Raw genomic sequence first — 24001 nt, forward strand, 5'->3', positions numbered from 1 at the left:
ACAGGGTTCTTAAGCAATACGCTATCTCTGAAGAGCCAAAGCAAATTGTGAATCTGTCTTTGTGCGTGTGCGTGTGTGTGTGCGTGCAAGCGTGTGCATGCACTAACAATGAAGACAAAAGGCATGGGTTAATGTTTGCAGGAGGGTCAGCATTGTTTGTATCTTGTCCAAAGAACAATAAAACAATCAAGTGACATGTTTAACTCTCTCTATCCATTACCTCACATATGCACAACACGTTGTTTCCGGCTTTGTTGTTTCACCTGTGTGTTCTTGAGAGGATTGTGCGCGTGCAGCCGAGGCATTCTCGCTAAGTGTGGTGTGCAAACATCAACCAAGTCAATGAAGACCCTGTGCAGTAAATGGCACATATAGTCTGTGATTCAGGACCCCTAATTTGGGGTCATCGGTACCATCTGGGAGGAATACTTCTCATAGTTTTTGGGAAGGTATACATCCCTAGTACTATAGGAAATATGTGAGTATTGCAGCGGTGGTAGCTTTCTGTGTGTTATCACTCCATTTATTACTACATGCCAACACACTGAATGATCAAACTGATTGTTCTCTCTTATTATTGCATCTTCAGCAGGTACTGGGTTAGATATCCAGCATTCTGCACATGGCCAGCATGGAATAAGTACTTCATCATGTGATCCATGAGAGAGAAAGTGACATGTTAATGTCACAATTATTGTCTCTCTGAACATTCAAACTGGTAGATGTGAAGTGTAGGAAGAATGAAGCCGTCTACCCACTGTATGTATATGTATATACTGTAAATATCATCATCATATATTGACCCATCAAATTTTCTGGTATTGTTATAAAATAAAAAACATGATAGCAACCATAAAGCTACCACTGGTGCAATTGCTATCACATATTTTCTAACTCATGTATGCCTTGACAAAAATTACTAAGAGCATTATTCCCCTCAGATGGTACCGACCAACCCCCCTGGCTCACAGACTAACAGCATTGCTTCTACACCCCTCGGCAGGTTTTGTCATTTGCGGCCTTGGGCTTGTGTCTTCCCATTGCCCTCACCGTTGCACGAAAGTAGCATCGCAGACCATTCCTGGGAAGATTCCCCCTCAGTGGCTGTCTTTGTCATTTGAAAGCTTAATGCTTCTCAGAGACCTCCTCATGAAGCTCAAGGACAAGGACGAAGGAAGGAGTGGGCCCTGTCTGTCTGTCTGTATCTGAGTTTAATGTTGATTAATGGGGCCCAGACGCAGTCAGCTATATATGGGCATATCAAAGGCAAAGGGCTCCATTATGGTGTTCAAAGCTGCTTTTGAATGCTTATAAAAGGGCCGTTTGAACTTTCAGAACATCACAAAAGCCTTCCTCAAGCGTACAGTATGATATCATGGCAGAGCACAGGGCTGTGGTGCTGACTAGAGGAATCACTACTGATCCTGTAGAGGATAGATCCCAGTGTGGGCCTCTCTTGGCGTAACAGACACCCAGCCTCCCTGTTCCATCTCAGAAATTAAATTGAAATTACATTTCCTCATTAAGCCGGAATGCACTTCTCGCTCACATGTTGATTCAGTGTTGTTACCCCATGCCGTCTTATCTGTCCTGTAGATCTATAGTGTTTATTAAGCTGTCACCATCATCTGTAACTATGCTGTTCTGACATTTAGACTAGAGCCTGGGTGATTTTGTTTTTACCAATTTCAATCTAGTGTCCTTATTCAGTTTACAGTTTTTTTATTTTGCCTGTGCATTAATGAAAGTTAAAGGAGCTATAGTCAACTTTTTCTTGAAAAACGGATGCTAAAATAAAAATAATGTTTCGAAAATATTTTATAAAAAAATAAGCTTCATAATATATGTGTTTCAATAAAAAATGACCACAAAAAGCGTAAAATAATGATAAAATAATCATTTTCAGGCCGACACTTTGTTTACATCCTAGTATATAGACTAGAATCTAAACAAAGTGTCGGTCCGACAATGGCCAAAATGATTATTTTATCATTATTTTACGCTTTTTGTGGTCATTTTTGAATAGAAACACATGTATGAAGATTTTTATAAAATATTTTCGAAACATTATTTTTATTTTAGCATCCGTTTTTCAAGAAAAAGTTGACTATAGCTCCTTTAAGTTCTTTTAAATATTGAAGTTTAATAGTTAATTCAAAATATGATCTATTCTTATTTGAAACTTTAATCAAAAATGTCTAATCCTTAAAAAAAAGAATGTGTGTGTGTGTGTGTGTGTGTGTGTGTGTGTGTGTGTGTGTGTGTGTGTGTGTGTGCGTGCGTGCGTGCGTGCGTGCGTGCGTGCGTGCGTGCGTGCGTGCGTGCGTGCGTGCGTGCGTGCGTGCGTGCGTGCGTGCGTGCGTGGGTGCGTGCGTGCGTGCGTGCGTGCGTGCGTGTGTGTGTGTGAAATCATTAGTAATCAGTGGTCTAAAAGACTCTCCAAAATCAGGAACAGCATCAGACCCACATCTATATCATTTTAGTCCCGGGCAGTGCAAGCCAGGCATCGGAGTGGACGTGATTTAGAATGCCCAGTCAGGACATTAAGCCGTAAGTGTGTACAGTTGCCCGGAGCAGTTCTCAAGTCTGCAAGTCTACTGAAGGGCTGGTGAGAAGCGCCACATGGACAAGTCCCCATGGTCCCCAGGGCACCCTCGTGGAGCCAGACAGCAGGAAGACAACAGCCATGTCTGTCTGGACCTAGATGGAACACTGGACCACCCAGAGGGATCCTGATGCTGTGGTGATTGGCTGGAGAGATGATTATGGGGCGGCATAGCTCAGGGGTAGAGAAACTGGTATTAGAGCACGAAGGGTATAAATCCCGTAGGGTTCCCAGTTCGAATCCGGGCTCCCCCTGAGTTAATGTCGAAGGGTCCTTGGGCAAGACTCTGAACCCCTAATTGCCTCCGGTGAGTAGGTTGGTGCCTTGCATGGCTTCCTCCGCCACCGGTGTATGAATGTGTGTGTGAATGGGTGAATGTAATGCACAATCTATGTAAAGCGCTTTGGATTAAAAGCGCTATATAAATGCACCATTTACCATTTATGATTACCAACCAGGATGTTGAGTGTTCAGAGGAAGTGTTTGGCTTGAGACCCTATGAGAAATGTAGCATTTCGTTTATTCCCCAAAACCCCTGGTTGTTTGGTTTGGTGTACTGTCTGGAGCAGGGGTTCCCAAACTCAGGGCACCCCACAGATATTTTTTTAATCCGAGGCACCCCTACATTATAATTTTCACTCCCAGCACCTTATATTTATAGCATATCGTCGTTGTCGGGCGGAAACCTTGTATGTCCAAAACCGTTCGTTTTGTATTTATCATCTATAAATTGTACTAAACTAGTGAAAACAGCAGATCTACAAGCACACAACGCCTCGCGGTGCGAGGCGTTGTGTGCTTGTAGATCGGCTGTTTTCACTAGTCTTGTATGATGAAGCAGGGCCTTGCTTTACCAAAAGAAGTACACATTTGAAACTTGGAGATACGAGGTTTCTGCCCGACAGTGACAATATTTTAGTGATTATGTTGCGAGGAAAGCGTTGAGATAATAGCCATTTTGGTTAGAACTGACTGAAAATAACTTTGTACTTCAAATTGTGTCCAAATAAATTCCAAATATTATCAAATTATCTCGCGGCACCCCTGGACTGCCGTCACGGCACCCCAGGCTGCCCTGTCACCCACTTTGAAAACCCCTGGTCTGGAGCACATGTGGCTGAGGATCAGGATGTGTGTCCCTGCCGACCCAATAAAAATATGGGGCAAAGCCATGATAGCCTCAGTCAATGTGGGCTTGGAAATGGTTGGTCGATGTTGTCTTTGCATTTGCTCTCTCTTCCTCATTCCCTGTTAGTATGTTTCTCTGGTGCGTAAAGACCATAAACCTGATTTATACTTCATCGTAGAATGGGGATGCGTACCTAAAATAGACGATTTGTTGTGACAAACCGAGATAGATCCACAAACTCACAACGCATTGTGAGCTTGTGGATCTATCTCTGTGACATTGTAGTTTGATGGATTATAAATTAAAGGACAATTCCGGATGAGTGCTTTTCTTACGGTAATCTGATGTTATTCCATCCATTAACCAGTCGTAACCAGCTCTGACCGGAAGGGGGTGGGATCTAGCGGCTGTTCTTTTATGCCTTTTTTGATAGTACAGCAGGTAGACAGGAAATGGGGAGAGAAACGCAGCAAAGGCCATCAGGATCGGGACTCGAACTCGCAACTCGCTCTCAGGCTACATTGAGCCTTGTGCCCGGACCACTATGCCAGTGGTCCGTGCCAATGCTTTGTTTTCTTATTGCGACCGTCAGGTCGCACTTACTATCAAAACCTCCACAAACTGTGAGTCAGTCAGTCTGTCCGTCTGTCTGTCACACCTCACACGTCACACTATTGCCCTGCTCATATCTCCGCAACCGTTGCCCCGATCCATGCCAAATTTTGCACACACACTCCTTGCCTGCCAAACTACAACCTCCAAGGACCCCCGGAGCTCCAGGGACCCCAAGGTCCCTGGGGGACCCCCAGATGTAAAAAATGACCAAATGTGCAAAAATGACCAAATGACCACCCCAACGGGGCTGATCCCGGGGATTCCCGGGGACCACCGACTCCTGGTGCTCCAGAACGGATGCCAAAGTGGTGGCGCCCCCAGTGGAGGACCGCCTCCACTGCAGCTCACATAAAATGCCGTAACTCGGGCTAGGAGCGTCCGGGAGAGCCGGGGCCGGTACCTATTCGTCCGCCAAGGCAACGCGGAGACCCCACCCCTCATTTCTCACATGGCCCTCTTCTAGCGCCACCATGAGGCCGATTCTTGCAAAACACATTTTTGGACACTGCTCCTACAGATTTTGCCCTAAAATCACACAAATCGGTACACACTATGTCTACACTCATGTCATCAACATGGATCTGTCCCATATAGCGCCACCATCAGGCCGATTTTTTCAAACACATTTTTGGACACTGCTCCTACAGATTTTGCCCTAAAATCACGCAAATCGGTACACAGTATGTCTACACTCATCTCATCAATATGGATGTCCCATATAGCGCCACCATCAGGCAGATTTTTTGAACCACATTTTTGGACACTGCTTCTACACATTTTGCCCTAAAATCACGCTGCGACCTGACGGTCGCTTATCTCCCGATTAGGGAGTCTTACTGGTAGAAGGTCATATCACTGTCTATGTGCAATGCCCTTAGGTATTGCATTTGGATAATCTAAATTAATCCTGAAATAAGTTGGGAGTTTTGCTTGTTCCCAGACATAATATATGAACCCTTGATAAGAAATCACGGTCAGGCGTCAAAATGTAGAACCTTTTCGTCCTGGTGGCTGATAGTGATAGGTCTTCATCACTGTGGTTTTGACACTGGTTGAAGCTGCAGGATAGCAGTCTATCACGCCAGCCAGAGTTATAAACAATACTTGAAATGGCGTTAGCAGCCATGCTCTGTTTGACGGTTGAGTGAGCCGTATCACTTCAATCAGTGATGGAAGAAGCATTCACATGTTTTACTTAAGTAAAAGTATCAGTACTGCAATGTCAATATACTCTGTTACAAGTAGAAGTCCCGTTTTCAAAATGTAAAAGTACAAAGGTATCGGCATCAAAATATACTTAAAGTACCAAAAGTAAAGTACTTATTGGGAAGAATGTCCCATTTCACAAGTTCAAAACATATACATATTTGAAAATATATATATGTGTTTTCTAATAATAATCCAAATCTACGAAGTAACTGTAACTAAAGTTTTCATATAATTGTAGTGGAGTAAAAGTACAATATTTTCCTCTGAGATGTAGCGGAGTAGAAGTTGAAAATAGTGCACACGAGAGGGGCCTGGTAATTCCGATTATCTATTCATTTATTTATTCGGGTCAAAGCAAGCTGAGACGTCACGTTACTTTGACAACTTGTATTATGCAAATTACATGAAATATGTTTTTTCTTGCCATGCTTAACACAAGAGCACATGATCCTACTAATTCTAGAATAGTGTTTCTCTCAACAGGGGTCAGATCAGGCCCCTCTCCCAGCACAGTGTGACGGGGATGGGATGACAGGGCTGGTGACATGTTACCATGGTACCACCATGCCATGGTAACACGACAGGGCCTGTGACGGAGCCATGACAGCCCATGACAGCCCTGATGTGACAGGGCTTGACATCCATGTACAATTCTACTCATAATCATAACAGTTCTTTTTACTCCCTGGAAAGTGGGAAGTAGGCTAATAATTACAAAATAAACAGTCCAGTTTAATGTAAAATCTGATGTTTTTTTTTCTTTTTTTTGATTAGATGTTTTCTAAATTATTTAAGCAACACAATATACAATAAAAACTAAAGATTACATTTGAATTAGGTGGGAGGGAGGTAAGGGACCTGGATGGATATTAGATAGGAGTTACATGGCTCAAAAATGGTTGAGAAACACTGGTCTAGAAAGTATTTTTCCCAGTAGCTGATGGCACCAAGGGTTTGGTCGTTCAGATGACCGTAATGAAATACATGATATAGGCCTATAATGATTATAAATAATAATCATTGATAATAATCATATTATAATGTTTATAATTTGCATGTGATGCATAATGTAACTGTAGCTATGTGTATAACATTATACATTTGGGGAAAAGTCTATTATGGTTTTCAAAAATATAGAATGATTGCATATATGCATACTGTAGATAATGTAATGTAATGTAATAATGTATGACTTGATGGTCAGTGGTTTTTTTGGGCCATATTAGGATGTTTGTCTTGCTTTGACTCTCTAACCATGAAAAGTGAATGCCCCTTTAGGGTGGGAACCCCTTTTGAGGTTTTTACCTTTAAGACTGGAACTCCTTTTGGGGTTCTTGTTGCTATGTACAGTACATAGCAACACAATTGTTTTTGTAATTCTTTAATAGATATTTGAAGTTTTTCAGAAAACGTATAGGTCATCATTTAGAAGGCATTTTTAGAATCGGCCTCAGACCTAAATGGGTTAAATCCGGGGGGCAATGCTTGCCAATGAGCCTATTGAATTCTACTGGAACTGTTACTGCGATTCCAGATCAGGGTTACGTTGAAGGATAACACACCGAATATTGTGATAAATCTTGTCACGATGTACAGCTGACGATTTGGGCTTCCGTGATTTCCTGGCAGCAAGAGCGCAGGGGCACACACAAACATCAGCCTGTGCCTGTGTGTATGTTTGGTGTGGGTGTTAATGCTGATGGGACAGGAAGAGAGTTCATTAAGTTTCCTGGCCTCGGAACCCCGATGGGATTTTGTGGCATCAGCAGAAAGAGGAGGGAGGCTCTTACGGGAGGAAGACGCACTCGCTTGTTATTCTTCAATTAAAAGCTAAACCTCTGCAAACTGAAGGAGTTTGTTGCTGTGTGCCAGGAGACGAGCTGTCCTCCTCGTCCCTACAGATTGGGTTACATCACAGCAGAGAGGGACTCCCTGTCATCTTAGCCCCATTTTCATTTTCATCTATCACTTACCGCCTCCTCTCCTCTCTATCCTTTGCCCTCCTCCTGTTGTGCACTTGTATGCGGCGTGATGGATTTTCCATCCTCCGTCTTGATCTGCCGGCGCACATGTTATCATTGCGACTCCCCTGGACGTTGGGCCCAGACTAAATATTTTTGCAGAAAGCATGTGAGAGGTCTTATGGGCTTCAATCCGACCCTCAGGATTACATGCGAGGGAAAGTTCGGGGCCGGGCCGAGAGCTCCTCAGGGTGGCGTGGAGGTGCCGACTTGACCTTCACATATTTTTGGGTGGGGTGAAGGAACTTGGTCTAGACTCCAGCGTTGCACGGCACATCCATGTCAATTTTATCCACAGCGCTGTACGTTTATCACAACCTCCAGGATCACATGTGCCGTGTATCAGTTACTGTACTATGTATCGTAGACAATTCTCAGAATGCGGTGGACTGTATCGATGCCTCTTGTCCAAGTTGGTGCAGTATCAGAATCCACAGAGACACAACAAAATGAACGGCAGACTTATAAGAATATGGTGACTTGGTGAGTGATAAAAGCGGTGTAGACGGGACCTTGACAAAGAACAGGCCCGACACACACATGGAAAGAAAGCGGATAATATGTCAAGGTGTGGCCCACTACTTCCTAACACAGTACAGTACATGCACCACACCATGCCGTACAGCCATCCCTTCATAGTGCCGCATATGCGCTATCTGTTCATTCATTAACCCAAAGTGATATTTTCTTCCAGTGGTGCATGCAACAAGTCACATGTTGATATGCTGATAAGGTTCATTACTCTTAGAGACAGCTGAGACTTTAAGGTTGGGTTAAGTGCTGTGTGTGTGTGTGTGTGTGTGTGTGTGTGTGTGTGTGTGTGTGTGTGTGTGTGTGTGTGTGTGTGTGTGTGTGTGTGTGTGTGTGTGTGTGTGTGTGTGTGTGTGCGTGCGTGCGCGTGTGTGTGTGTGTGTGTGTGTGTGTGTGTGTGTGCGTGTGTGTGCGTGTGCGTGTGTTTTTTATGGACAAATTAGATGGCTTTTGAGTGCAAATGTCCCTATTCACAATCTGGAAACATTTGTATCTCACCACTAAGTGACTCTTGACTCTACAGTGTCCTCTACAGGATAGATCCAAATATCAGTCATGGAAGAATCCAGTGCAACATCTGTGAAGTCATGTTGATGAAAACCAGGGCTCCTTTGTGAATCTCTTCTAAATCAGTCAGTTCTAGATACACAGCTGATGATTATATTACTGGATCAAAGAGGGGCCACTGCACTGACTGATTTACTACTTTCACCCTGGAATCCCTGGTTTGGGGCATGTCATTATAGGCAAGATTTATTCTGGAAATGTCAGGAAAAAGAGTATGTGAGCTTGTACAGTTTAAGGCGTTTTAGCTATTTGTTGTACAATGAAATAGCCAGCCATAGGGCTTATGTGGCTAAGAGTTACACAGACCAGAGTAAATCAAATTGTTCCATCATGTGTTGTCAGATTGCCTGCTCTTATTCCTTGTGACATAACACGGGCATAAGCATTTTTGCTACTTTAGGACTTCCCATGGTGCAAGGGAAAGGGAGTGTGGGGCTGAATGCTGCATTCTATGCATGCATGTGGATTATTCTAAATGCCTCGCCCTTTGCTCATCAAACATTGGCAATGGAAATTTTTCTTTGTGGTACAAATAGTCATTTGACTTCTTCTCAGGCATTTGTTCTTTTTGTTAGTTGGTGTACTTTTCCACGGTCGAATCTTGCTAATCTCAAGGTTACGCCATGTCTCTGTGCGAATTAAAACAAGTTATATCGTAGCAAGAAATATCTTAATTTGTATTGTTTGGTCAGTCGACGATACCAGAATGATGATCACATCCTCAGACAATTTTTAGTTTTGTTTTTAACTGTGCAGATCGACACAGATACTCCTTTGTGAACTATATAGTAAATACAAAGAGGTGCTCATCGGCCTTGGTCCCGTCCTCGCTGCGAATCTCATCTCACGTGAGAAAGAGGCGAGGAAAGACAACAGCAATGAAAGAGAGGGAGGCTGGAGAGGCCAGGAACCATGGAAACTATAGTGGAGTGTCTCCATGTAAAGCAGTGTTTGAGAGGGAGTGAGAGAGAGAGAGAGAGCACTGACCCATCTCTTTGGAGCATGAATACCAGCAGCAGTCCAGTCCTGAATGGGAACAAGCCTGCTTCTTCTTGGGAACAAAGGGGAAGGAGGTGGTGCTGTTGGTCTGGGCTGGGACACAGTCTGTCTTCATGTGCATTGGAGACTGAATGTAACAGCAGACACTGTCTGTTTGAAGCTGCACAGTGCACAGGGAGATGGAGTGAGATCCACTTGGCTTTTGGGGCTAAATGTTAGATATTGTCCTCACTGACTCAGGCCTCTGAATCAGTAGGAAATTGCACGTATTGCACGTTCATGATTGGCAACACTGAGATCATGTCAGTTTTGGTTTGTAAGCTATAAGGCAGTGACCTTTTTGGTAATGTTTGTTCAAATATAGTCTAAATGAATTCACATTTAGAAAATAGTCTAGTGTACATTTCCAGCATTGTTATGTTTATTTTTATGTTATATTTTTACTTTGACCTGAAAAACATTAGGCTAATAATGCCTTTATAAACTTTCTAGATAGGCTATTCATTCTTAAAGATCAAATGTTTAGTAGATATTTCCCACACAGCATAATTGGTTAATTAGGAGGAAGCTTATAGCTGATTCCTTCACCTACCAAACGTTTTCTAAGATAAAACCGTGTCTTAAATTAAGTGATCTTAATCAAATCTCCCCCGTAACGAGTAGGCATCATTACAAACCAAAGCGTAGCTGCTACAATGTACGCCAAGCTGTGGCGATTGGAGCTCAAATAATAGATTGGTACCTATCACACCACACTGTGTGTTCACACAGCTCTTTGGCTTTGGATACTGGCTCCCAGAGCAATGCTTTATAGCCTGGTTCCACCCACCAAACCCGATTGTAGCCAATGGCGTGCCTGCAGTGGCTCTCCCTTGTTGCCTGATATCCAATTTAATAACCCATGAACATAAAACAGAATACACGAAGCGAGACACAGAGAAGGTGCTGTCGGACAATCTCCCCCCTTTCTCCACGGACGGATGCCGAAAGCTTGAAAAAAGAAAACAAAGGCATGTTAACAAAGGAACGCAGTCAATTATTAAAATAAAAAGAGAAGGGAGGTTTCCAGTGCGGTTCCAAAGAGGGATTGATAACGGATCACTTTACGCCGGCAAACAGTGCCTGACTTTCGCTCCTGTGATCAATGGGCAACACGCAGAAAGACCAGTGCGCAAAGTTGGCGTGACGCCGCACGCAGTACATTTTTGACCCCATCAGAAAACCATACATTTTGGGAAGGATTGATCTTTTTTTTCTTCTTTTTTCAAGGTGTTCCTTTTCTAACGTGGATACAGAACAGAGCATTTCTCTTTGTTATTGGATGACCGACGCATGTTGGATGATACGTGTCTTTTGGTGCGCTCTTTAAGGCTCCCTTTGGAGACGATCTCAACGCGTTCATTTTTGACGGATTCCCCTCAGGTGGCGCTGCCTTTCCTGGGTGGACGATATGGATGTATGCCTTTGATTTTGTCAAGATATTGTTACAGCCTACTTCGCGTTTCTTTTTTTGTCTGTTGTTTTTATTGTGAAGCAATAAAGGACAGCTGAGATTTCGAGACAACGGTATATCCCTTTAGGAATTACAACCATGAACTGTGTTGTCAGTTTGATACAAATCCTTTTGGCAGCGGTTCTTCATATCTCCACTGTAAAGGTGAGCCCTCTATTTAAATATTCACGAATAAAAAGTAGAATAAAGTTGTTCTTGTTTAATCAGTGAGCGCTTCTATCAGTGGACAGCACTGGACACTAACCCAACCTTGCTCAACTACAATTGCTACAATAATTTTTGTTGTCATTTATTTAAACTATATAGGCCTACTATTTATTGAACAATGTCAAAATATTCTGATAGAGAGTTCAATCTCATTTTCTTTCCATTCAACAGTCATGTGTGAACTCACTTAAAACGTATCGCAACAGCACCGCTATATTTATAATGGCCTGACTTGTGTTATTTAGGTTAATATGAACCTAAACCTTTAGTTGAGGCTGGGGCTTTAGTTATTCTTAAGCTATATATTTAAACAAGTCGTCTAATAGGCAGGGCTACACCCCTCTGACTGTCTGTCTGTCTGTCTGTCTGTCTGTCTGTCTGTCTGTCTGTCTGTCTGTCTGTCTGTCTGTCTGTCTGTCTGTCTGTCTGTCACACGGTGCCTGCATGCCACCCCGACACAACACGACACAATCGGCCGGTTTCTCACGCAATACCTAGAGTCGGTTGCAGGCTGCAGCCTCAGAGATATGACTGAGAGCCAAGCGCTCACTGCGGTCTGTCCTGATGGTGCACTTGCTGCACATGAGGCGGGAAAAGTGACACTCTGTGTGTGTCCTGCTGCAATAAACCGCCTATAGCATGGTTCTCAAACTTTTTCATGTCAAGGAAGGACCCCCAAACTGACCCCCATTTGAAAAGATTTGCCAGGGACGGGACCCCCATAAGAGAAGATTTTTGCGGCTTTATAGCAGTGATTCTCAATTTTAATTTCAAGAACCCCCAGTTTTACATGTATGGTTTAGGCTAGACGCCCATTTAATGGCATTTCTATCTCTGAGACCCCAATTTATTGTAAAATCAATGTTAATTTTATTTAACTCAGAGAGTGTATGCTATAAATGGAGTAGGACATGGACCCTGGGACCCTAGGGTCAATTTGGTTTCTCCTAACTATCATTTAGCTGGGGATCCCCTGGAACTCCCGCAAAGACCCTGTGCCCTGGGGGTCCCCGGACCCCACTTTGAGAACCAATGTCCTACATAAACCGCCTATAGAAATAGAACTAGTCGTAGTGAAATCGATATGTAGTCTATGCTGACACTGATCCACGCCATCATGCAATAGGATTTGTTTTATTGTGTTTATAGAGGCAGTTTATAAGAGGTTGTTTAGGCTATAATGCGCAATTGTTTTTGATTGGTCTCATGTGCGTCTTTTACAGACTGCCAGTATAAACAAGGAGGTGGCGAAGAGTAAAAATGAAGGTAAGTGTTCTGAATAAATACACCCATTAAAAAACAGTTTTTGAACTTTTATCATCTGTAGGCTACATGCAGGGTTAGGCGCCCATTGAGCCACCTAGCGGTCAAAGGGGGAACACTCGTTTCTCTATGAGAAGACATTTAACAAGATTAGGCGCTGCACTTCAGATTAGAAACACTGTGCTCGTGTGTGTGTGTGTGTGTGTGTGTGTGTGTGTGTGTGTGTGTGTGTGTGTGTGTGTGTGTGTGTGTGTGTGTGTGTGTGTGTGTGTGTGTGTGTGTGTTTGTGTGTGTGTGTGTGTGTGTGTGTGTGTGTGTGTGAGAGAGAGAGAGAGAGAGAGAGAGAGAGAGAGAGAGAGAGAGAGAGAGAGAGAGGATACCACTGTTATAGCTATACAGGGTTGTTGTTCTCTAGATTCCCATAGAAATAAACAGCACAGAGGTGAAAGGTCTGATATGGGACTTTGGAATCACCATAAAAGAGTGCAAGATCCATCTCGACATCAGTTTATAGGAGGAATGGTATTCCCACGTGAAGGCCTCTAAAATAATAATGCTCTGTGGGTCCTTTTTTTATTGTAATTGTATTTAATTGATTTATTCTACCTGTGTGTGTGCTGGACACCGGCCCATGTGTGACCTAACTGGATGGTTCATACTGGATGCAACAGACGGTCAACATTGGGTCCAAGCCTTAAGGACATACACCTGACAGTGTACTGTTGTTTACTGATTAGCTGTGTCCGTGCAAAGATCAGACTGGTTCTTTGATAGTAGACAGACCCAAATAAGAAGGCTTTCTACGTGACATCGCATATGAATATGTCATTGTTTTTGTCTGTGCAAGGGCAGCAACTCCCTTCCCCTGCGTGCACGCTCACCCTGACCTTCAACAAGTCAGACAGCCAGACAAAAGTGTAATCAGAAACACTGCAGACTCCTTAACACTCTCCACCACCCAAAAGTCATAACTTATGTATCTCAGTCATTAAAGAAGAACAAAACAACATAGATATTTGGTTTATATTTATGTCTTTTGAGCACCAATCACCCACCCTATACAAGCACCCATTCCAGTCTCTGACCAGGATGGCTCTTACTGTCTCTGAGCAGGTGTCTGTCTGCGTGTTGTTGCTTTGTGACCGCCGTTCCTCCACTGGGGCAGCATGGTTTAGGACAGTGGTTCTCAAAGTGGATTCCAGGGACTCTGTGTGTTCCTTTAGGGGGGGGGTGAATTGACCCATACAAGTCTGTAACTCTTGGTTCCATTTGTACACTGCCAGAGTTAAGGGGAGATCTTGAAAGGTGAAAGTTTGAGAAACGCTGGTTTAGGAGTTAGAGTGGCCGCTTGGGAATCGGAAGGTTCCCGGTTCGATTCACGGTTCGATTCCCCGCTCCCACTTGATTAGTGTCGAAGTGTCCCTGAATAAGACACTTGACCCCTAAGTGCTCCTGATGAGCAGATTGGTGCCTCATGATTTCCTCCGCCGTTGGTTTGTGAATCTGTACGTGAATGTGTGAATGTAATGCACACCGTAAAGCTCTTTGGAGAAAGACGCTACATGAAATGCACCATTTACCTCTGCATCTGTCGGCCAGGTCTGCTTGGGACCAAACAAAATGGCCTGAGAGTAAAGTCTGTGAGCCACTGACTCATACAGCAGTGTCAGTTTGGTGGTGGAGGTGCATGGTGATAGTGTATGGTGGTGTGGTTTAGTGCCAGAGGATGTTGTTGTAGCATTAGGCTAGAAGCAGGCCCTGTTCAAGGGTGGGCTTTCTGGGGTCACATGTCAGAGGTGAACCCTGGCGCCGCACTGCCTGAGGTCACGGCTGCTCCGATGACCCAGAGGTCAGGTGTTAGCAAGGGGTCGCTGGGAAACCAGTCTGCCGGATGGTGGCATGGATTATTCTGGGATGGAGAGGGGATGGATGTATATAGTGTCTGGCTTGCTGTTACTGACGGATAAAGGTGGTGGTGGTGGTGGTGTGTGTGTGTGTGTGTGTGTGTGTGTGTGTGTGTGTGTGTGTGTGTGTGTGTGTGTGTGTGTGCGCGTGTGCGTGTGCGCGTGTGTGTGTGGATGTTTTGTATACATTCACACAAAAATGGTTATTAGGTTTTCATCCCTGTGTGTGGGATCATGTGTGACGTCAGTGGGCTTTGGACTCTGAGCAGGTTTGACATCATTTCAGTTTTGCTAGTAATTATTAAGACTCTTCATCGGCACAATGAGCGTCTGTGTTTTAGCTGTGGCCATAGATCGGTGGCATTGTTTGCCTTCTAAGCTAGCTTTAGTAATGGGCACTACTCAGGAAATGAATGGCTGTACCTTTCTTACGTTGACAAAGGGGCACAAGTGCTCTCTTCCAGTGCCGGGCGGAAATGAGCAATGAAGGGATGACAAGGGGTTTGACTGAAGTAGAGTAGGGATGGGGGTGGGGGTGGGGGTGATGAAGTGCAAATAAAAGAGACAGAACCAGACTGCAGGGTCACATAGAATGGAAACATGAGGGCAAGTTGAATCTGCTGTAGACTCTTCTCCACTTTGGAGCGTTGTCCCCGCTCCCTCGCTAAAATACACCACAGCGTGTGATTGATAATGACAAATAAAGATGGTGAAGATGACGACGATGACGGATAGACAGTAATGTTGTCTTCTCCCCCACTTCCCCCCTACAGTGGTCCCCTTCTTGGACGTATATAACAAGAGCATGTGTCAGACACGGGAGATGCTGGTGGACATCTACCACGAGTATCCCGAGGAGATCGAGCACACTTACATCCCGTCATGCGTGGTCCTCAAGCGCTGCTCGGGCTGCTGCAACGACGAGGCGCTCGAGTGTGTCCCCTCGGAAACACGCAATATCACAATGGAGGTGAGCCCCGCCACCAGGCGCTATACCAGGGTCTGGGTGGGGGACACTTGAGGGCACATGCTGTAGACCAGGCCAAGGACCCCTTAGTTGAGAGAGAGATGAAGCAGGGACCCCCTACAACTTTTTCATTGATTCCATATAGTTTCATCGTTTGACAGCACGATCATCAGTGCATTTTGGATTCATGTCGATTTGTGTTTTCAGATATTTAACCACTTGAACCATCAATACTTTAAAAAACTGACCTTTCACTCTGCTCTCTCTGGCTGCTCTTTTTCCCCTCTACACCAAAGCTCTTTCTGCAAGGCGTTGTGAGCTTGTAGATCTGCTATTTTTGGCTAAAGTTCTCAGAATATTGACACTAGGGTTCAGGTTGTTAGTATAAAAAAAGAAAAAAAAGAAACGTTCTATCACCCAAAGATTTGGAGGACCCCCTGTAGTAACTCTGAGGATCCCCTAGAGGTCCCGGACCCCCTGTTGAAGACCCCTACTGTATACTTGACCTTTCACTTTCGTGCTCAACCAGATTTTTTTCCCCACACAAATGGAATGCCCTGACCCTTCTTCATCCTCTCTCTGCCCCTTTCTCTCTTTCTTTCTCCCTTCCTTCTCCCCTGAATGAGACACTGCCTGAGTGTGAGGCAAGTTAGCAGTGCAGGAGCAGAGAAAGTGAAATGGCAGGGCTTGGCATGTCAGCTATGTTGTTTACCCCCACACACCCTGTTTACACCCATGTTTACGTGGCCAAGGCTTTCATGGGCCTTGCTCGAAACCCCCTGCTGTTATGGATCGCTGCTGGTGTAAGTTTGTACAAGCAGACAGAGAGCAGGTCTCGAGGCCTTTGTAGAGTCACAGCACTCAGCAAGCGTCAGCAAAGTGGAGGTCAAGAGTGCTCTAAAGTTGTGGTCTTCACACTGTGGTCACGGAGGTTTCCTAAAAAAAAGGCTAATGTTACAGAAAGGAAATGTAGGTGAGGAAGTGAGTGATCTAATTTATTTTTGTTTAGTTTAGTCTCTAAATGTAAACCATGTGTTGTTGTTTGTCTCTCCTTGCAGGTATTACGAGTCAGACAGAAGCATTCGCAACATACCATCCAATTAAGTTTCACAGAGCACCTAAAGTGCGACTGCAGGTAAGGAAATCGTGACTCTTCCCTTCAACAGTTACATTCAACAATTATCTGACATTCATTTAATTGTTGTATAATATGTTTAGTCAGAAACATAATTCTATTTCTGCCCTTTCAGACAAAAGCCGGAGGTGAAGGCAAAGAAAGAAAAGTGAGTACGTGTTTATTTTATCATTTTGTCATGTGTGTTTTGAATGAAGAGGGGATGGATGTGAATGTGTTCGGTTAATCCCTGATCGGAAACTTACCTGACCACAATATTCTTACATGGGGTATTTACTGTACTGTGTAAACAGTAGACAAGAAGCAGTCAGCCTGGCACTTTTAATACCAACAAACCTCCGAGGAGCTCATGTGAACATGGCTACTTTAGCAGAGAGTCAAACAGCGGTAACAACAGTACCGCTGGGGCCAAAGCGTGGGCTGTAGCTACCCCTCCTCGCTGAGCCCAGCGTGTCACTGCAGGGGCAGCGGAGAGGAAGTGCATCAGCGTCTCCTTTTACCGTGCAGCAGCCTGTCCCACGGGGGCAGGCGGGCCACTGTAGGGACAGGGCCAGCAGCCACTGAACCATTTTCAGGCCTAGTTCCGCATGTTCCCTGCCGGTCTTGAGGGAAGACAAAAATCAGGCCCCCAAGCATGCCTCATAGAAAAGCACAGGCTCCATCCTCTATCTGGGCTCTCACACTCACACACACTCACCCACATGTGCACACACGCACACTTACACGCATGCACACACACACAAACTCTCTGAGTGTGCTGTTTTTATGACGGCGGGGTTTAGTGCTTTATGGTGCGGTTGTAACGTTGCGGATGACTGAGGCCTTGCTTCAGACCACCCGCTGCCACCTGCACCCTGACACTCGTTGCACAAACTCGACCCTCGGCCCTCGGCTACTTCCCCATCTAATCATAGCAACAGGTGTCATGCAGTTAACCCATTTTTATTTTTAGCGTTGTAAATAGTGGATGAGCCTGGAGACGTGGTTGAGAGGCTGTCGCTCACCCGCGGTCTCCGGTTGACGCAGGGCTGTGTGCATGCATGTGTGCGCCAGGGCCGGTGCGTGCGTGCGTGTCTCAAAGCCACCTCTCTGCAGGTCAGAGAATATGCCCCCTGGTTTAATTGGATGAGACGGGTGCGTGTGTGAACCCGGCCGTGCCTCGCGGGGGTTAAAGCCCTGGGGATCGGTGGAGGAGAGATGGAGAGATCATGTTAGCTGAGAAGGCTGAATCAAATCCGTTTGTCATGGGGCTGAGCCCAGGCCTCGCTGAGGCCTGCCTGTCACAGCGCACGTAGGCATCCGATTTACCCTATGGCAAGGGAGGATGGTGGCACTGTAAAGACAACATGCTCATTCATTGGCACATACAGTACATACACGCACGCACACGCGCACGCACACACACAGTGACTGCTCTGAATCTAATTTTGGCACCTGATATACAGAATTTGAACAGGCATCACACGTGTGCGCGCGCGCGCACACACACACACACACACACACACACACACACACACACACACACACACACACACACACACACACACACACACACACACACACATCAGGCCTGTTCTGTCGATCAATACCCCCTGCTAATGAGGAGACTAGAATAGATTAGAAGCCAACCGCCCTGTAGATTGATTGCGTCCTGTTTGGCTTTAACTGCTATTGATTGATTTTCTGCACGAGTGTTCCTGCTTCCACTTAGGCCTCTCTTTCTCTCTCTCTCTCTCTCTCTCTCTCTCTTTCTCTCTCTCACTCTCTCTCTCTTCTATTCTGCCCTCTTCTCTGTGTTTTCCAGGGGCAAGGGCCAAAAGAGAAAGAGAAAGAAACAGAGAGACACCGTCAGGATGGCTGAGGTTGAGGCCTATACCAGCACTGCGGTGCGTGTGAGCACGGTGTCTCTCTTGGTGGTTGGCTTGATATCGGTGGAACTTTTTTGGTATTTTGTCAATTAAAAACATATATTTTATTGGATCTTAAGCTCCCTTTTTTCAACTATTCCCTTTTTTTTCTTCTGTAAATATGGCCCAACATTTATTCCAGTGCCGTGGCAGTGATGTGATGCTGACAGGTAATTATTAAGCAATATACAGTAAGCATGGTTGGGGGTTTATAACTATCCACTGGCCCACACTGTGGCAGCTAAGTGGAAGCCAAGTTGAGTCTGTTGGCTCTGTTATCTGCTTCCATGTTGCCTATTTGTTTCAGACGATAGTTGATGCTTTCCAAACGCCACAGCCTAGATAGAAGCCAATTATCAGTAACAGCTATACTGTACAACGGCTAAATACATGGTGTTTAATATAAGTGATTGTAGCCTTGAGCACAAGGAACATTGATATGTTATGCCTTGGCTTATCTTGTTCCTGTTGTCATACAGGCGGTCTTGAATGTGACACAAAATTGACCTGCACTTAAATAGGCTGCATCATTCTGGCTTCAAGTGTTGAGTCAAGGGCAAATACGTTGTCGTCTGAGACAAAGCATAGCTTCTCCACTGCTCCATAGTCAGTCACCCTTGTATCTGTCTCTGTCTCTGTTGTGTCTTTGGCGTGTGAACTCCCATATCATAAGTTAGTCTTTGCAAATGATACCACGTCTTAATGCAGTCTACCTTGATTTCAGAACAGGCTGGTGAGTAGAATGAGAATGAGTAGAATTTGACCCTTACTGTACCTCCCATCCCAGCCAAAACCTTAGTAGCACTTTTAATCTGGAAAATATCCCTGCAAATAAACATCCCACCTCACTGATTGCACTTCGCACAAGTCGGGAATTGGTAATACTTAGTTCTTTATAGGAATATATCATCATTATAAAGCGTTGTATTCCCTGTCACTTCAGTTTCGCTGAATATCACACATGCACCTTAAGTTTGTTCATATCAATGTGGGTTTGTGTGCTGTGCCTGACTGTTGGCTTGGGTGAATTCTGCAGGTCTCATCTGCATACTTGCATACTTTCCTGTGCTGCTTCAATTAAACCCAATCACACAACATGCGCTCGTCATGCTATTTTAGCAAGGAATAGCAAACATAAAAGAATGAAAGAAGAGTGTTTGTGACAGATTGTATGCGTGCATGTTCAGATTCAACAAGTGACGGTCCCTGTGCTGTAGGACGGTCACTTGCTTATTCATCATCACACAGTACCAGATCCTCTCATCCTGAGTCTCCAGATGTCATACTATGTAGCTAACTGTGATGAGAGTTGATGTGAATATGCTGATGATGGTTTGTATTGAATTACTATCTGTGATGAGGCTGATGACGTAAAAAAAGAAAAAAGAAAAAACAGGAGCGCATTGATATGTCAGTGTCTTCTCTCTCTATGGTGAGGGGTGGGTGTTGGGTTGTTGTTTTGTTTGGGGGAGGGGGGTGCATGAGTGTCTGTGTCTGCCTTCTCTGCAGGATTCGCTCTATAGCTTAGAACTCTCTCTCTCCCTTTTTGCTTCCCTTGCAGCCACTGTGAGCCTTGCTCAGAGAGAAGAAAGCGCTTGTTTGTGCAGGACCCTCTCACCTGTAAATGTTCCTGCAAATTCACACAGTTAGACTGCAAGTCCAGGCAACTTGAGTTAAACGAAAGAACTTGCAGGTTTGTTTACGTTACGTCACGATAAAACCAAAGGTGCCTTGAATCTCCTCCTGTCCACTTGATCTTTTCGTCTCCCCCCGTTCCTCGCTGCTCTTCTGCCAGGGTCTTAAATGAGGTTTCCCCGCCGAGCTGCATGCTTCTTTACCTGCTTTTGTGTATTGTGTGCTGGTGGCTGGTCTGTGGTTATCTGTGTGCTTACAATGTCCCTGTACAATGCAACAGCCTCTTGGCATGCTGAGCGCAGTGTTGTTTTTGACAGCAAGTTTTGATTTAGTTTTAGTCATAGTATTTTGAATAAAATGTCATTTAGTTTTAGTCATGTTTTAGTCACCTGAAAAGTTGTAGTTTTAGTCTAATTTTAGACGACTAAATATCATAAGATTTTAGGTGACTAAATCTACAGTTGATTTAGTCAACTGAAATGTATTTTGGCAGGCCTTGATGGCATCGTAATGACTGATTTTACACTCAGTCATTACGTGTGCTGAACATAGCCGATCTACAAGCTCACAACGCGTCGTAGCGCGACGCGTTGAGCTTGTAGATCTGCTATTTTCAGCATGCAATGCCTGAGAGCAACCAAATATAAAATGACTCTCTTCAGCACTAGTCCCTCCCCAAGGTTTTAGTCTAGTTTTTATTTTGTTGACGAAATTGTCAATATATTTAGTTTTAGTTTTAGTCATCACAGCTTAGTTTTTATTTCGTTTTTGTCAATGAAAACAACGAGGTCGACAAACATTTTTCATCATAGTTTTAGTCGACGAAATCAACACTGGCTGAGCGTAACTCTTACATGTTGACTTTGTGATTACTGTTGACATGTTTTACTGCAAAGTGGCAGTTTAAGTATTTTGTGTATACAATTGTTTAACACAGCCCAGCTGTGACTAAAACATTGTAACTATGATCCCATTTTAATAGCCTACACACCAAGACTCTGATATGGTATGTACCATATTGGGTCAGTCTGAATAGAGCAGCTAATGGCCTGTGCGCAACACACCACACATCATATTGTACCATTAGTTTATCTTATCCAATCTCTTTCCCATCGGCACAGGGATATATATAACTACCTATGTGGGAGGGGGAATTTCATTTTAGTTTTCACTCCCAGACAGACGTGTTTATGCGCCAGGCCTCTAAAGACAGAACTCATGCACGTCACTAACACTCACAGGGAAAAGCGCTTCCCATGGTTTATTGATTGTATGGAAAGCTCGGGATTTGAGTGAATGCAAGAAATGGTGTCCGTGTTGCTTGCTCTGACTTAATTTATACAACATCGTACGACGGTGTCACAGGCTATCTTTGGCTCGCGACAGTGCCGTACAATGAGTTATAAATCAGGCTTCACCTATAAATATGAAATCGAAAATCCCCACTCATTCACTAATCAGTGGAAATAGACTGATTGCTGTTGTTGTAAATAACGCCTGCGCTCAGTAAGCAGCCAAATAGAGAGTAACTGTGAGAGCCACCTCTACTGAGACTCTTCACAAGGCCCAGTGTTTAATGACCTCCCCTGACCTGACCACTTCCATGACCTCCGAACTCCCAGGGCCCCCCACAACGCCCTGCATTTAGCGAGCCAGACACTCTCCGGTGGGGTGACCAGCGACACGTTTCCAATTGGCCACTCCGCGGTCAGGGGAGCGGGTGGGGGGTGGGATAGGGGGGTGGTGCCCTGGGTTGGGGTGATACTGGCTACACCCCTGCTATGGAAGCTGATTCGCCGCTGCTGCTGTCACCCGATTAACCGATTGCCTTGTCTTGTCTTCCACAGATGTGACAAACCAAGATGAGACGAGGGCAGGGGGGGGAGTGGGACGATGGCATGAAGGAATTCTTTTCTTGGCACAGCACTTTGAGGAAGCATTCCCTGCAAGGAGTTAAAATGGCAACGCAAGAGAGATCGAGCAAGAGGGAACAGTCGGGACACAGAGATCCAGCCGTTGAAAAAAATATATAAATATATACGTATTGATACACAGTATATGTGAATATGTATATATGTGTGTATATACGTATATATACAGTATATATAGTGTGTGTGTATATATATACTATATATACACATATATTCTGAATGGACAATGACAATGTGTATTGCTGCTAAAAAACAGAGATATTATATAAGTTAACGAATGCGCCGCTGGCGCGTGAATGGGATACATTTCTGTGCCAGTCTGTTTGGTCCTGCACATGGAACTGGGAGATTCCCTCAAAAGAAAGAAAACTGGGAAGGAAAGAGAAAAAAAACTTTTTATTTTATGTAACACTTCACTGGATGCTGGTCTGCTGTGGATATGATTTATGTTTAATGAAATGATACGAGTATAAACATTGAGCAAAGATTCGTGACCACAACTTCACTTGAGAGATGCAATGGGAGCCTGACTCCTCTCGGAACTCTGATAGAGAAGATGAGGAAGGGGTGGGGAGGGGTTTGAGGGGCGGGCGGGCGGATTTGGGGAGGTGGGAGGGGGAGGGAGGACGAGGAGGAGGAGGAGGGGGAGGCACTCCTGTTGTGCTTGAACTTAAATGGCAGGTCCAACTTCTAAGAGAGCTGTCGGAAAAGAAGAAGAAACTGATTCCCTCTGTCATGTGATGTCACTTCCTCCACGGGGTGAAGTTTTTGTCACCACTGTATCGACTAACACCCAATAGGATTCGGTGTGAGAATATTTGAAAAGGGATATTAATGTAGGTATATACGGAGACAGAGAATAAATAAGACGAGTTGATTTGACGACACCCACGAGTTAATGGTGGACCCTATAAGCCACCGGAATAATCAACGAGCTCAGTTTTGTTTCCTTATTTAATGTTTTTTTGTTTGTTTTGTTTTCCAAAGAGATGATTGCACATCCTCATAAGAACTGTTCAAGTCAAGGCAAAAGCAACGATCTGTATATACTTAACTGATATCCCTTTGTCTCGTTAACTACATCTAATTTATAATGCTAGAATATTTTCAGTATTCTATGTATTTAAGTGATATATATATATTTATATTCAGTGTTAATAGTTGATTTTCCTCTTCAACTGTCAACGCTTTCAACAATCTGTCTGGACACGGAGAACATGAATGACTGTAGACGGCTTTTTTTTTAAGAGAGAAAAAAAGAACAGAAAGGTTTAAACACTTTTGACATTCCTGAAAAAGATATTTACTAGCTCTGGGTTTTTCTTCCGCGCTAGAATGGGCCTCATAGCATGTCTCTTTGACCGATAGAAACCCCAGTGATAAAAGAAGCGTGTGAAATGATGCGCCGACGCAGGTGCACCGGGTTTTGGACTGGGAGTTGGACATGTGTTTTTGCACTTGAGTGCCCCGAAAAGACACGTCATCACAGAGGACTTCGCTGAAAGGCGTCACGCTGACGGTGGTCAGTTCGGACCAGACTTTGGACGAGACCAGAATGACACTGTGGCCAGCAGGCCTGCAGCTGTGCTGGAAGCTGGTCTGGACTAATAGCTATACTCACAGCAGTGCGCGTGGCCCCAGAGGAGGACTCTACTCACATGATAACCACGCCTCTGAAGCCCTCGGACGATGAGAGAGAGAGAGAGAGAGAGAGAAAAGAAACATTCTATTTGTATTTAATTGCCAGAATTTTGTTTGTTTATCATGTACAGCCACATTTTTAGTATATTTTTCACATTAATATATTTATTGGTGCTGTAAAATGATGTTTTACAATATTAATAACCTTTTTTTTTGTTTTTA

The 24001-nt window shown here is 44.3% G+C and overlaps 2 protein-coding genes across 2 annotated transcripts in view; one reads left to right on the plus strand and one right to left on the minus strand.

Moving 5' to 3' along the window:
- The window catches only part of gprc6a (G protein-coupled receptor, class C, group 6, member A), a gene marked incomplete at its 5' end in the record, with an annotated part of 127727 nt that extends 117936 nt beyond the window's left edge, over nucleotides 1-9791 (minus strand). Inside the window, one exon of the mRNA XM_080742896.1 lies at nucleotides 9665-9791. Coding sequence (XP_080599022.1) covers nucleotides 9665-9791 — 127 coding nt within the window. The remainder of the gene's footprint in view (nucleotides 1-9664) is intronic.
- A 1476-nt stretch (nucleotides 9792-11267) lies between these two features.
- On the plus strand, nucleotides 11268-23746 carry vegfaa (vascular endothelial growth factor Aa; the record flags this gene model as incomplete). Its single annotated transcript, XM_080742908.1, has 7 exons — nucleotides 11268-11333; nucleotides 12620-12662; nucleotides 15337-15533; nucleotides 16589-16665; nucleotides 16781-16813; nucleotides 20134-20280; nucleotides 23614-23746. 7 exons carry the CDS (start codon nucleotides 11268-11270, stop codon nucleotides 23744-23746), a joined length of 696 nt encoding a protein of 231 aa, XP_080599034.1.
- Nucleotides 23747-24001: the final 255 nt, after the last annotated feature.

Source organism: Nannobrachium achirus, assembly GCF_963921795.1.
Source record: "Nannobrachium achirus genome assembly, chromosome: 2".
Taxonomy (NCBI): Eukaryota; Metazoa; Chordata; class Actinopteri; order Myctophiformes; family Myctophidae; genus Nannobrachium; species Nannobrachium achirus.